This window comes from Dipodomys spectabilis, unplaced genomic scaffold (assembly GCF_019054845.1).
Source record: "Dipodomys spectabilis isolate Male_0828 unplaced genomic scaffold, ASM1905484v1 ptg000054l, whole genome shotgun sequence".
Lineage (NCBI taxonomy): Eukaryota > Metazoa > Chordata > Mammalia > Rodentia > Heteromyidae > Dipodomys > Dipodomys spectabilis.
Window position 1 is genome coordinate 19487697 of NW_024870731.1, and position 15560 is coordinate 19503256.

General features: G+C 41.6%; 1 protein-coding gene across 1 annotated transcript in view; it reads right to left on the reverse strand.

Annotated features, from left to right (window-relative positions):
* Positions 1-15560, reverse strand: part of Nek10 (NIMA related kinase 10) — a 163321-nt gene that overhangs the window by 72091 nt on the left and 75670 nt on the right. The window contains exons 24-25 of the mRNA XM_042680289.1: positions 9193-9322; positions 7484-7554 (exon numbers count right to left, since the gene is read on the reverse strand). Of these exons, the coding sequence (XP_042536223.1) occupies positions 7484-7554; positions 9193-9322 (201 nt within the window). The remainder of the gene's footprint in view (positions 1-7483; positions 7555-9192; positions 9323-15560) is intronic.

The following is a 15560-nucleotide window of genomic DNA, read 5'->3' on the forward strand; positions in this document are numbered from 1 at the left end:
TGCTGGGATGGGCTAGGGTGGGAGGGGTCACTGCGAAATGCTGCTGTGGGTCCCCGTGGTATGTCTATCAGCAGGAACCGGAGATAAGAAAGCAAAGGAGCCAGAATCCTGCATAGACAGCTAGGATTACAGGTGTGAGCCATTTGTGCCTGACAGTATCCCTCTTTAAAAGGCAAGTGTAACTGTTCACCATGATCTGAATACAAGATGGTTCACTGAATCCCACTGAATCCTGCAGATAAGAATGTAAAGTTTGCCGGGCACTGGTGGCTCACGCCTGTAATCCTAGCTATTCAGGAGGCTGAGATCTGAGGATCACGGTTCAAAGCCAGCCCGGGCAAGAAAGTCCATGAGACTCATCTCCAATAAACCCCTAGAAAACCAGAAGTGGCACTGTGGCTCAAGCGGTAGAGCACTAGCCTTGAGCTGAAGAGCACAGGGACAGTGCCCAGGGCCAGAGTTCAAGCCCCACGACTGACAAAAAAAAAGAGAAAAGAATGTAAAGTTTCTGTATATATTTTTTGTTTCTGACAAGATATAGATTTTTAGGAAAATCAGGATGACTGAAATTTTAGATGCATGGTTATCCATAATTTGTACATACAAGGAAATATAGAAAACCATGGCCTCTAGTTTGACTTTTCTTTACCAATAGAACTAATTTGACACATTGCATGCTAACATTTACAGTGACGTTGGAGGTAGAAAATAGCAATCAGTGCACTGAAGGTAGGAGCATTGCTTAGCCTGGCATATCTAGAAGCTTCTTCTGCTTGCAAAGCCCATTAGCAGCTCATTGCATTATTTCTGGCATCTACTAGAGGACCTTGCTTGTGTTTAACTTCAAATTCTCTAGACTGGCTGAAATCATGTGTGCTTCTCATTAGAATTTAATTTGTTGGGATTTTGAGGAAAATACCTAATTTTCACATCTTATATATGATCTAGCAAGCAATCCATGCAGATTTCCCATGCACAGATGACTCCATTAGTCTATGATTGTTCTTTTATAACAGAAGTCAAAATAAAATTCCAAGTGGTAATTTGGAAATTTCTTACTGAATTTATTAAACATGAGTAGAATATACACAAGTTTAAGCTGGGCATTCAGCATTGTCATTTTATGCTCTATGTTTTTTGCGTTTTCTTTTTATTCAAAGGCAATGGACTTGCCTTTTGGTTAGCATGATCTCGTGTTTAACGATCTTCATTCTATGCATTTATTATGTACAAAGTTAGGTAGGAGACTGCTACTAAAGTAATATTTTTAAGTTGGACAGCATCACTTCTTTGCTCAAGATGAAGATCTTCTATACTTTCTTATGGACAACTGGACAAAACTAAAATTCCCAGAATGCCATAGAAGGTTCTTGTTAAATTACTCCTCACCTCCTCTGCTCTCCTAACCCTAACAGCACAGTAATGCACCTTCCTGAATAGCCCAGGACTCTCCTATGGTCCTCATTTGTTTAATTTTTTTGTCCATTTGGTTGATTTTTTTCTTATGATATCCTGCCCTTTCCCTTTTGTTGTTGTTGGTGGTGGTGGTGGTGGTGATAGTGGTGGTGATGGTGGTGGTGGTGCTTGAACTCACAGCCTGGGCACTGTCCCTGAGCTTCTTTCACTCAAGGCTAGTGCTCTACTACTTTGAGCCACAGCACCATTTCCAGTTTTCTGATGGTGAATTGGAGATAAGAGTTTCACAGCATTTCCTGCCCAGGCTGGTTTTGACATGTGATCCTCAGATCTCAGCCTCCTGAGTAGCTAGAATTACAGGCATGAGCCACAGTGCCCAGCCCTTTCCTTTTCTTATAATCTTTTTATCCACTTGCCGAAACTCCATCTTCTAAGTCCCCACTAGAAAGATGTTTTAGACTATTCTCACACACACTTACTGTCCATGTCTTATATGTTCTCTGTTCACTGCTCTATTTAACTACCCAAAACTATTTTAACTACTACAGTGTTTTTTGGGGGGAGAGTCAGTACTAGGGTTTTGAACTCAGGACTTTGCACTTGCTAGGAAAATGCTCTACCACTTGTGCTGCTCTTCTAGCCCCTGTCTGTGTTGGTTATTTTTAAGGTAGTACCGGGCATTTTAAGCCTTGAAGTTCTGGACTGCACTCCCCCTATGTGTGATTCCCCTTGACCCTGGAATGAGAGCTGCATGCCACCGTACTAGCCACTGGCTGAGATGGGGTCTCAACATTTTGTCTTTCTTTTCCTTTCTTTCTTTTCTTTCTTTTTGTGTGTGTGTTTTTTTTTTTTGGCTCAGGCTAAGATTACATGCTTGAACCCAGACTAAAAACCAAAGAGTATGTCTATCCATAACAATAAAAACAAAAACAACAAAACTTGGCCACAGACTTTGAGCTTCACAGGAACGCCTTCTACCAAAAGCTGCAGTTTAGCCTCATTGCTCTAAATGACTACCCATTTGGGTATCCCAGAGAAACTCTTAAGAGGAACTGAAGCCATCATAATACACAAGAAATGCTGATAGAACCTCTTAGCATGTAATGTGCATCACCAATTCTGTAGTCAAATAAGCATAAAATGTCATTCTAGAATAAATGTGACACCTTGTCCCCATGCTGCTCTGCAAGAGCAAACAGAAGATATTAGAGGGGGAAAAAAGTGGTTGTGAGAGTCATTTTATGTTTAATGAAACCAAAGGTTGAAGGTGGGGTAGAAATGTGAAAATCCACTTGTCCTTAGAGCTCACTGCTGCTGTCAGCTCCAGTGCTAGACAGTTTATGTAACCACGTCCGGAGAGAAAAATCAGGCAATTGGAATAATTTGTGCATAAAACAAAACAGACAATACCATCTTAACAGTGTACTGTAAAGTACACTGTTCCAATATACTGAAAGATAAAAATAGCAATGCTGATACCAGGCAGAGAAACAAGATATATTTATTTTTCAACTCTTCAAGGATGCAAAATTTTTCACAATTTAAAAGCTTGCTAAGAAAGCAATGTTTCATTAACAAAATGTGCTTATATACCACATACACAGGAAAAAAAAGTAAGGTTCTGCACATTAGAAGTACAAACTGTGAGCTCTGCCTGACAAGAACATAGAAAGAGAAACAGAGGGGATTGATTGTAAAGTGGAAGAAAGAAGATATATGTAACTAGAAACAATACACAGTTTAAGAAGGATTACAAGGGCTTGATGTAGTGATACATGCCTAAAATCTCTGCTTTTAGGAGGCTGGGGCAGAAAAGGCAGGAGTTTGAGGGCAGCCTGGGCACAGAACAAGATCCTATCAAAGAAACAGAGGGGTGGGGGGTGGCTGTCAAAGAAAGACAGTGGGGAAGGAGGCAGGTAGGGAGAGAGAAAGAGGAAGGAGGGAGGGAAAGGAGAGGGAAGAAGGGAAAATAGGGAGAGGGAGAAAGGGAGGAAGGGAGGAAGGAAGGAAGGAAGAAGGGAGGGAGAGAGGGAGGGAGGGAGGGAGGGAGTCAACTTGTTCGAAAATAAGACATAAACACACAGTGTCAAAGTAAAGTGAGGGAAGTATTCAAGTAAAAAAACATGTTAGACAATCCACTACAGCTAAAGGAAGGAAGGCAGGAAGGAAGGAAGGAAGAAAGAAAGGAAGGAAGGAAGGAAGGAAGGAGGGAAGGAGGGAAGGAGGAAGGGAGGGAGGGAGGGAGGGAGGAAGGAAGGAAGGAAGGAAGGAAGGAACGAAAGAAGGAAGGAAGGAAGGAAGGAAGGAAGGAAGGAAGGAAGGAAGGAAGGAAGGAAGGAACGAAAGAAGGAAGGAAGGAAGGAAGGAAAGAGATTACAATAAACTTTAACCCCTTTAGGTTGTCTTATATTTAAAAAACTATCCAATTACTAACTGCTCTGATTATTAAGAAGGCTTTTGTGCTTTTAATTTGTCACTGGCCTATATTTCTTGAACAAAAATATAAGACTATAAGAGTATGGAAAATTTGAAATTGTTAAATTCTTTTGGAAGCTAATTTTTAAATACTAAAAATCCAAAACTAATTAAGTATGCAATTTCATGTAACTCATAGTTCATTTTGGTTTTGTGTCCAAATTTTCTGAAGAGAAAACTCAGTAATGCAAATCCAGACAAGAAGTCTTGAATAACTTCAGATGAAAATAACATCTGTTCCAGAACGCACCCTGCAACCTTAATTTATGGCTAGCTATAAAATTCCATTGTCAGTTCTATCTGGTTATGAATGTACTCTTAAGTTGAAAGTACCTTCAAGAACATGCTGTCTGGAATGCCCCATGAGTGATTTTCTCCTCTGCACCATGGAGTGTGTGCCAGGCTGCCCACCCTCAACTCCTCCATAGAATAGACACAGCTTGACCTTAACCTTGCTGCTAACTTTCACTCTTTTCTTTCTCTCGACTTTTATTCTCTGAAGCCACAGCTGAATAAATTCGATTTTTTCATATTTCCAATATCATCCCACTCTTCCAATCAACTGAAGGATTTTTTTTTTCTAGTCGTGGGGCTTGAACTCTGGGCTTGAGCGCTGTCCCTGAGCTCTTCAGCTCAAGGCTCACTTGAGCCACAGTGCCACTTCCATTTTTCTGGTGGTTTATTGGAGATAAGAGTCTCATTGACTTTCCTGCCAGGGCTGGCTTTGAACCACGATCCTCAGATCTCAGCCTCCTGAGTAGCTAGGATTACAGGCGTGAGCCACCAACGCCTGGATTTTTTGAATCCTCTTGGGATTATAGCCACAAAAGTGATGACACCTTCCAACACACAGTGGAAAGAATACTACTTCTGTCTGCCCTCCACACTAGCACACCACCAAAATGGACACCATGCCATCAAAATGGCCACCAACACTCAGTGGATAGAGATTTCTCTTCTTCCCCCCACTCTTGTTGCCCATAGCACAGCCAGCAGGAGTCTGCTGATCATCTTCAGCCTCAATATGTGAAGTACTGAGTCACCTCCGTATATAAGTTTGACAAGTTTCCATGTGATATTATGTCATCATTACAATATAGTTATCACAGGATAGTAATAACATCACTATTGCTCATAACATTTAATTCTGTGGAGGACATGATGATGCTGTGTGTATTGTCTTACTTAAGCTCTGAAGCCAGCCCATGAGGTAATTACTGCTGTTGCCCCCATATCACTGATGAAGAAACTGGGTCTTTGGAAAGCTAAACTGAATGGGAGAAGAGGGAGTAGAGGCCAGTCAATTTCAGAATGCAGCAAGGCTCTAAGCCTTTACATTGTAATGTTGCTATCAGATGCCTCCACTAGTCTATTAGCCCAGAGCAGAGCAGTGCGTCCACTGCCCGCTGAAGAACTGTCCAGAGGGAGTTATGTGGTCCTGCTGCTCAGCTTCACAAAAGCAGAAACATGTCTCTCTGCCGCCCCTCCCCCTTTTCCTGTTCTTTATGGCACTCGGTACCTAAGAAAGGAGAAAGGAAGTGAGCAAATACAGACTTTTCTCATGACATCTCTGAAGACTTCTTTAATTCTTAAGGTAGTTTCCCAAGAACAAATACCAGAGGACAGAAACAGATCGTGGAGATGAGCACTTTCTATTTTTCTTTTTCTTTTTTTGTAGTACTGGGATTTGAACTCAGGGCTTCAAGCTTGCTAGGTAGGCTCAGAGAGCCATGCCTCTAGCCATTTAGCATTTTGTTCATTTTGCAGAGAGGGTCACATGCTTTATTTAAGTGCCAGCCTTAGATCATGACCCTCCTACCTTCCTACTTCCACCCCCACATAGCTGGGATCACAGGCATGTACCATCATACCTATATTGTTCTGAGATAAGGTCTCACTAGCCATTTAGCCTGGGCTGGCCCCAAACCATAATCATCTAGAGATGAGTAATTTAAATTCCCCGTTTGGATCCACCAGCAACAGAGCGTAGTTCAAGATGCATGGGGCTCAAATGGTGCAGAGAGCTTTCGGTTCTTTCCCAGCAATATTAATAACCACAGCTACCAATGGCTCACACATTTACCAAGCCCAGTGCAAAGTGGTTTGTTTAGGCCACTTTTTGTGTAATACTCCCCATTTCACTGGATGAGGACATAAAAACAGAGACGTAATTCCCTGTCTAGTACCTTCAGCCAGGCTAGACCTGGCTCCAGAGCCTGAGTCTGCTTACCAGACTAGATCAGTATTATACAGACAAGAAAAGTCCAAGAAAGAATTCTACAAACAGGCGAGGAGTAACCACTAGTACAAAACAGTGGGATGGGCAGAGAAAGGAAAGCGCAGAGGGGACAGGCAAAGCCGCGTGTGCCAGTGACAGGCCCTGGAGAGGAGGCAAGAGTAGAACAAATACCAAACCAAGGCTTAAGAGACGTGGGAATGGAGAAGAACACAATTCCCATCGGGGGTGACATGAGGACTTCTACGATCTAAATTAATGGGGACCTGATTCAAGCTCAGTTAAGGGGACAAATAATGCTGGTCCATAACTAGCGTCCATAACTAGTGGTCAGCCAGTATGGAGGAAGGGTCTGCCCTGTGCCATGCCCCGTTCTAGGCATTGAACAGGTTAAGAACCAAAGGGACTCATCATTTGTGATTGAGGTTACGTTCTGGTGGAGAGGGCTCAGTCAGCAAACAAGGAAGTGTACAGATGTGTATATCAAGGTCAGAGGGTTCTATCCGTTGTACACAGTGGGCCAGGGAAGCACAGAACGAGGAAGAACATGAGGCTGCCAAGCATGGGCTCCCTGGCAAAGTCACAGTTCAGCAGAGACCCAAGGGAGGGCTTGCATCATGCATGCATCTTAGGAAAGAGAATTTCAGGGGAAAGAAGAACAAAGGGAAGGTAGAAGGCTAGAGAGCAGGCAATGGGAGAGAGTACAGAGGAGACTGGGTGACACATGAACAAGGAAGCCTGTTGGGTAAGAGTCTGGTCCGAACTTAGGGGAGTACAAGTGGACAGTGACCGTCATTAAGTTCCTACTGCATTAATGAGTAAAGCTTCTGACTCTCTTTGAAAACTTACAATAAAACACAAAAGTAGCGATAAAGAGCTAGGGGCAGATCTCTATACACACTCTGCGTAGTGTGTATAGGGTCCTGGGTTCAATTCCCCAGCACCCTAAGTAAGCAAAAACAAATATAAGAAAGAACAATCGTATCATGTAACATGGCCTTGTTCAGTTTCATGTATTTTTTCTTTTTCCCTATGTGTGCATATTGGTATGGGTTTTAAGAGAGTCACAGGAACACATCCTGTTTACTTAGCTTCACATGGTTTTGATATGAAGCCTTCTGAATAATCTCACTAGTAGCTATGTAATACTTCAAGTGCATGCACGACTTCCTCTTGGACAACACAGTGGCCTCCAAAAGACCACTGTGACGGATGACACACACAAGTCTTTCCAGGTCTGGATCATTCAGGGGCCTGCCCCCTGCATGACTCCTTATACACAGGGAGTGACTACTGATAAGCGACTATTGGTATTTCTTCATGATCCCTACTTTGGAGAGGTGGGAGACTCATTACCTGCTGATGGTATCCCTCACTTTTTCAGAGTAGATGCCTTCTGGCACTGGTTCATACACAGCCTCCACTATCTGTAAAATAAACAGATTACAGTGATTGCAGTAAGGGGCCAGGTATGTCTGAATAGTAACACTTGGCTACAACATGAAATGGCTAATAAAACAAGACAACGCTATGCATAAGTTGTAATCAGAAATAAAAGCATCATGCTAGACTGGAGGCACGACTCAGGTGGTAAATTATTAGCTATAGTGAGCAAGCTGAGAGAGGGCCCTGAGTTCGAGCCCCATTGCTAACACAAAAATCTAAGTAAAAATAAAAAATAAAGGAAATAACTGGGTGCCAGTAGCTCACTCCTATAATCCTAACTACTCAAGAGGCTGAGATCTGAGGATCCCTGTTTGAAGTCAGCCTGGGCAAGAAAGTCCTTGAGACTCATCTCCAATTAACCCCCAAAAAACAGGATGTGAAACTATGACTCAAATGGTAGAGAACTATCTTTGAAAAAGAAAAGCTCAAAGACAGTGCCTAGACCTGAGTTCAAGCCCCAGGATAGAAACAAAAAATAAAAAATAAAAAGGGCTTGGCACTGGTGGCTCATGGCTCACACCTATAATCTTAGCTGCTTAGGAAGCTGGGATCTGAGGGTCGTGGTTCAAAGCCAGCACAGGCAGGAAAGTCCATGAGCCTCTTATCTCTAATAAACCACCAGAAAACCTGAAGTGGAGCTATGGTTCAAGTGGTAGCGTGCTAGTCTTGAGCAGAGAAGCTCGAGGATACCACCCAGGCCCTGAGTTCAAGCCCCATCATGGACAAAAATAAAAATAAATAAAAAGGAAATAAAAGCCTCTCAACAAAATAAAACTAACACTAATTAAACTATTTGTGAAATAGAATTACATTCCCTAATACAATTATAGTCTCTAAACTGAGTTAAAGTTGACCTAAGGTTCATGATTAAACAGTGCATAGGATAACATAATACTAGAGTATGGGCAGTCCAAAAATGCAATTAAAAATAAGAGACCAGGGCTGGAGGCATAGTAATAGAGTGCTTCAGCTTAAACCTCAGTACTGCAAAAAAAAAAAGAACCAAAAAAAAAAGAAAGCAAGGATGAAAAAGGTACAATTTGTTGCATGGTAGTGGCTTTATAACTGTAATCCTTGCTACTCAAGCTGAGATCTGAGAATTGTGGCTCAAAGCCAGCCCAGATATAAAACTCCTGGAAACTACAACTCTAATTAACTGGCAAAATGCCAAACTGGTTCAAGTAGTAGTGCACTAGCCACGAGAAAAAATGCTGAGCAAGAGCATAAGGTGCTGAGTTCAAAACTTGGCGCGCGCGCACACACACACACACACACACTCACACGAGACAAAAAGTAGGAAAGTATGGATTGTAACTCCATGGTAAAGTATTTTCTAGCATTGAGTGTAACAATGGTAAAATGTTTGCCTCACATATATAATACCTTAGTTTGATCCTCAGTAAGTTTTTTTTTTAAAGTAAGAGGAGGGGAATCATTCGGTACAGTTATTTTTATAATTTTTATTGTAAGCGAGTACAGGTATGGAAATATACCATAGTCTGTAATGTAAGTTTTTATATATATTATTAAAAATAAACTGGATCATGGAACTAATAAAACAGTATCTACTTTCAACTGCCAAGTGTATAAAAAAGTCACAAAGGCTCTGATAGTCTTACTTTCGTGGCTAATGAGAGCATGTTGGTGCTGCAGAAGGGAGGGCTCAAAGTTGCCATCTGATAAAGGATGCAGCCCGCAGCCCAGACATCTGCCTTCTCCCCATACGGCTCACTCTTCAATACTTCTGGGCTGGAAAAAATTAGATATATACATTACATATACATATATATATATATATATATATATATATACACACACACACACACACACAGAGGACAATGGGTATGGAGACACAGAAAGAAATTCAATTTTCAAGATATTGTTGGAGATATTTTTAAAGGCCCTTGAAACTCTTAATCCCCATGCTAAGCAACTATACTAAAAAGTATCTGAAATCTCTCAGCCTCAGGTGATCTGAGAAGCGCAACCATGCAATTTGGTATGAGCATTAAGGAATGTTTTAAAACAGACGGGCATTATCTGCTGGTCAGTGTCCAAGGGGATGTTTGCTCCAGAAAACAAGCACCCCCTACACCCCACACCCTCCATCCCCCACCCCCATGGCAGACCTGCCTGCCTGGGACCTTTGTGGGTCTTCTCACCCTGGCTGGAGCCCTTGTGGAACAGTGTTTGTCACCCATTCCTGCCCTAACTTTTGACAACTTTCTTGTTTGAGTCAAATAACCAAGATTGGAGCTTTAGTCCTAACAAGTACTGAGTGCTTCAATTTCCTTTCTACAAGCTCTGGCCACTACCAGGGGAAGATGAGATGCCAGATAGCTTCTACCCACAGTCTGGACCAGCACCTAGCTGCAGATCCTCAAGCTTGTCAGTCTGAGGATTGAGGCTTATTGTGGAATATCAAGGGGATCCTATGCTAGTTAATCATGCAGCATTACTATCGAAAGCTGATGGATATGGCTTACCTACTCATAGGTCACAGAGCAGGGAGAGGACCTTTGCTAAAAACTAATATGAGAAATGACAGTATCTACTATGCTCATCTCTCCTGAAATGGTCACATAATCTAAATCACACAATCTAATAGCATGTAGCTGAAGTTAATCTAACAAATCGGGTTTGTCTAGTTTATTTTCTCATCTTTATATTTCCTCATTTATTTCACTAGATCCCAAAATCCTCCCATCTCACAGACAATATGGCTTTGCAACTTCTCAGGGCCTTGAATGAATGCTTGGTCAATGAGCCATCAGCAGAGGAGATGGAAGCAAAGACTCTTGGAGGCCTGCTCTCTTCCTGCTCTTGGCATCCCTGTGAACTCCTGCTATGTGACTACTCAAAGGCCCACCAGCTAGATGATGAGCAGCACTTGGCCCAATTACCTTCACTGGCCTCACCCAAGGCCAACCAACCAGGAGAGTGAGAAGCTATTGGCTACCACATGACCATACACCAACACTATGATCAGCAGTTGCCACTGGAACCAGCCTGATTTTCTAGCATACAATGTGTTAGGAGGAAAAATGGGTTGTTATATTAAGCCACTGGGTTTTGAGGTGGTTTGTCAAAGCAAAATTAACTTTCATTAAAGTTAGCTTTCATCAGTTTCTGGGTTTTCCATGAGCCCCTGAAGACTGATAGTCACTTCTCTGGGAGACAAGAATGAGAAATAAAAACGCAAGTCACCAACTATGACACTACTTCTGAGATAAAACTTTATATATTGTCCTAAGTGAAAGCACTTCATAGTTACTTCTGAAAGCAGCAACTAACAGAAGTTGCAATTTCTACCAGACATAACCAATGTGTTTGTGATGATCCAAATTCCACCACCATTTCTCCTCAAATTCATAAAATCCCCCGTATTTCACAATGAAATCATGCTTAGAGCTCTTTGTTAGGGTCGCCCTAATTCTAGGTAACTGATATACCCATGAAAAGAAGAGTCACTAGAATGTGCTTATAGTCAGACAGCCATAGGAAGAGACAGCAAGAAGGTGATTATCTGCCAGCCAAGGACAGAGGCCTTAGAGCAAGGAAGCCAGCCCTACTGCCAAGCATCCAGAACTTTTGGTTTTGTCCCTTGGCTCTTACATGTCCTTCAAGGGCCCATGTGTTAAAGGCTTGGTTCCCCGCAGGAGGTAATTGGGATGTAGAGGAAACCTTAGGAGACAGAGCCCAGTGAGAGATGCGGGCCTTTGAAGGGGATTATGGGAGCTGAGTCCCTTTCCTTTTCTTTTTCTTTTAGCCATAAAAATGAATAGTTTTATTTTCCCAATTTCTTCTACTATAATGGGTTGCACTGCCACAGACCCCAAGAAATGAAACCAGCTGATCTTGGACTAAAAACTCTAAAAAAATATGAGCCAAAATAATCGCTCCCCAAGTATTTATTATCTGAATAGTGAAAAGTTGATTAACACATACCCCACATCCTCAAGAAATCAGAGCAAAATGTTTGTTAACCAAACTTTGGTTATGTTTCCCTCCTTCACCCAGATTACTCAACTTTGGTCCACCCTCAATGTGAACGACCCTCTCACAACCTCTCCTGAAAACATGCTACCCTCCTCTCTCTGGAGGATCACAGCATCCTCCATCACCCACACATCCTATTCCCCAAGTTCTTTCTAGACCTGTTCACTTTTCCTCAGAAGGCACCTGATCTCTGGGATGGAAAACCTTAGGGTAGAATCTTCTCTCTATTACAATGGTCTTCCTCCTTTTCTCATAATAATGCTTCCATATAAAGTCTCTGCTTGCCAAAGCTGAATTTGGTTCAATATCCCCTTACATGCACAGTATCAGATCTGCCTGTAATTCTTGATGTATTACCGCCCTGCAAGCAACGAACAGTTATTTATTGTTCTTTCCATGGAAGGTAAAATTATATTTGAGCTGGGTGCTAGTGGCTCACACCTGTAATCCCAGCTACTCAGGAAGCTGGAAAGCTTGTGAGACTTTATCTAGCCTTGAGCACAAACCCTCAGGAACAGTACTCAGGCCCTGAGTTCAAGCCCCAGGACCAGCATGCAAGCACATGTTCACACGCACACACATACACACAATTATATTTGACAGCTAGGCACTAATCACCATGAATGAGTAGAAGGCACTATCAGGATGGAAGCAGATTCATTAATTGAAGGATATATGAAGAAGAAATTAAACCTTGAAATAAATTGAAAAACTGTCATTGAAAAAGTATCTCGTTGACAATATAATAATGTAGCATCTTGGAAGTGGTGTTTGGAGACCTCATAAAAGGAAATGTTCCCTTAAAACTGTTGGAAGATACCAATAAAAGAATCTTGAAGACTTTGGGACAGGGTGAGGGCTAAATGTTTGGAGACAAGTTTCTTTATTAAAGTTATTCACCCAGTAAACGTTGCTTCCCTTCAGGAAAGACAGAAGCAGGGTTTCCACTTAAACATATTACTTGTGAGTCTAATAAAAAGCACATTTCATTCTCAGGTATTGCCTATCACCCCTCTATCTCCCCAGGCTGCATTTAAAAAAAGAGAGAGAGAAAGAGAGCTAACTTATCATTGTTAACTGAAAAGAAAAGAAAAACATAATTTTGAAGGACTATGGACAATCTTCCTGAGAACACAAGATCTGTTTGTGCATTTGACCAGGCAAAATTCCACCTGAATATAGGAGGGTAGACATTTGACCTGAGGTGATGCAATTAAATGTATAAGCCAATAACTACCATTTATTTAGATGGAAAAGAAAACTAGGCAGTACTCAGGATGATTCAATGCATTGCACTGAACAATATAAGATGAATCAAATGTGTGAGTATGTACACATGTGTGTGTGCACCTGTGTATGTAAATGTGTGCATTCCTGCAGCAGTGTGGATGAACTGTTAGAGGTGATGAACTCTCTATCAGAGGTGAATGAACTGTTGCCAAGAAATGGCTCCAAAAACAATTACAACGTTGGAATAGGAGACAATGAGAATTGAGGAGGACTTGGAGGAAGAGGAGGAGGTGGAGGAAGAGTAAGAAGACAAGGACGAGGAGGAGGAGGAAGAGGAGGAGGAGGAGGAGGAAGAGGAGGAGGAGGAAGAAGAGGAGGAGGAGGAAGAGGAGGAGGAGGAGGAGGAAAAATGGGAGTGCCAGTAGGGAATAAGAATCTGAGTAAAAAGTTTATGATACTTTATGTCAAAGAATAAGCCCGATAAGGCAGTTCATACTTGTAACCTCAGCAATGATAGGAGGATCATAATCTAAGATGACCCTGATAAAAGCATGAGACCCTATCTGAAAAATAACTAAAGCAAAAGAACTAGAGTCATGGCTCAAGTGGTAGAGTGCTTGCCTACTAAGTGTAAGCCTTGAGTTCAAACTCTAGTACTGTTATAAAAAGAAATATCAATGTATTCCCTGGCAAAAGTGAGCTGATAATAGGTCCAGATACTTGGCGAGAGGCGCAGGTCTTAGCATAAGCAGGTCTCAGCAGGATCATGAATGTGTAGCAATGCATGCATGGCCTTGAAGACATGGATAAAATGTGGTCTGGTGGCATTAGAGCCATAGGAGGCTCCCTTTGGTCAACTGTGTGGTTCTCCACTGTGGAGGGGAAGGAACTGAGCTGGAACAGGCAGGGCTAGCATCCTTCCACCACAGGCTAACAAGAAAGTGAGAAGAGGAAACCCTGCCCGTAAGGCACATTTATTTAGATTATTTCACAGAGTGAACATGGAGATCACCCTGTTCACTATAAATTGATCTAACAAAAAAAATTGGGGTACATATTTATACCAACAAACTGAATATTTGAGACAAACAAAAACTTCTTTATTCAGAGTTCATTGGGCACTCTACTTCATCTGGAAATCCTCATTACAATATTATTTGTCTTCTCTCCTTTATTAGATATCAATAAATACATAGATTATATATATATATGTATATGTCAGAGGTAAGGCTGAACTCGGGGCCTGGGTGCTGTCCCTGAGTTTTTGTGCTCAAGGCTATAGTGCTCTACCACTTTGAGCCTCAGCACCACTTCTGGTTTTCTGGTGGATAATTGGAGATGAGAGTCTCAAGGGACTGGCTTTGAACCATGATCCTTAGATGGGTAGCTAGAATTATAGGCGTGAGCCATGAGTACCTGGCTTAATAAATAGTTTAAGTCCAAAAAGATACACAAAAATTACACAAAATAGTATGTGTGGTTTTCTAAAACTGACTTTTAAAAATAGGCAGGATACTTCCGAAAACTTCTACAGAGCATTTGGGACAACTGACACATCCCACAGCGCTCCCAAGACCTCATGTCACAGCCACCAATCCGAATCACTGAGCATTTATAAAAAGAGTCTCTTCTTCAATGCCACCATTACTGACTTTGGAAACAGAAGGAAATGAAATGCTTTGTTTAGTTCCAAACTTATGTTCTATCAGGAATTAACTGCTAGCAGGGTGGCCCAGGCCAACTCCATCCAAAGAGAGCAAGTCTATTTAGCAATGGCCCTGGCCTGTGTGCAGGGAACCTGGACAGACCATAGGACTGTAGAGAGCTAGCCAGCTATCTGCTGTGCTGTGCTTCTGTTTCCTTTCGTGTACGACAGGGAAATAAGCTGCCAGTGTGTTGTAAGGATTGCAAAGGGCAAACATTTTAAAGACAGAAGGCATGGAGGGCTGGACACATAGCTCAAGTGGTAGAATGCCAGATATGGAAAACTGAGTGGATGAGAGACCCTGAGTTCAAGCCCTGGTACCACCACAAAAAAAATAACCATAAATCAATAAAAGGGGAGAAAAACAAAAGATAAAGGAGAACTGGATGATTTAATGAAAGTATCAAGCATATAGATAATGTGTGAAATGCCATAATGAAGGCTCTCGACGTACACGTTTACAACAATGAATGACAGAAAGATTAAACAGTCCCTTCTGGGAGAAAGGTACTAATGGGAAAGGGAAGGGGAAGGGAAAATGGAAAGAGTGAAACAAAGTTAATATGGTCAAAATACTTCATGTGAGAGAATGGAGCAATGAAACCGGTTGAGATTGGAGAAGTGACAAGAAGGAGAAAGAGCAAAATGAGGGAGGGGATGAGGCCGATCAAGGCACATGGCATGCGTATTTGGACATGTCAAAACGAACCTCTGATACAGCTAACTGATGACACACACACATATATATATATGGTATAGGGTACTTTTACTTATATTTACTTGAATTTTTTTTACTCTTTTTCATTCCTTGGATGTTTGAAATGAGAAGACAAGTAAAAGACAAACAGCAAAGGTGAAATAGAGACTGTATTTTGTTTGGTTTACCATATTCAGAAATAGTCATTTGGATGACACTAAAAGTTCAATGGTTTCAAATTCATACGGAGATATTTCTTTAAAATTTGTCCTCCTTTCTCAAGCTTGTGAAAATAATAGAAACTGATACGCTTTTTGAGAAAGTCATTGTCTGAGAAAGAACATAAACAGAAAGAG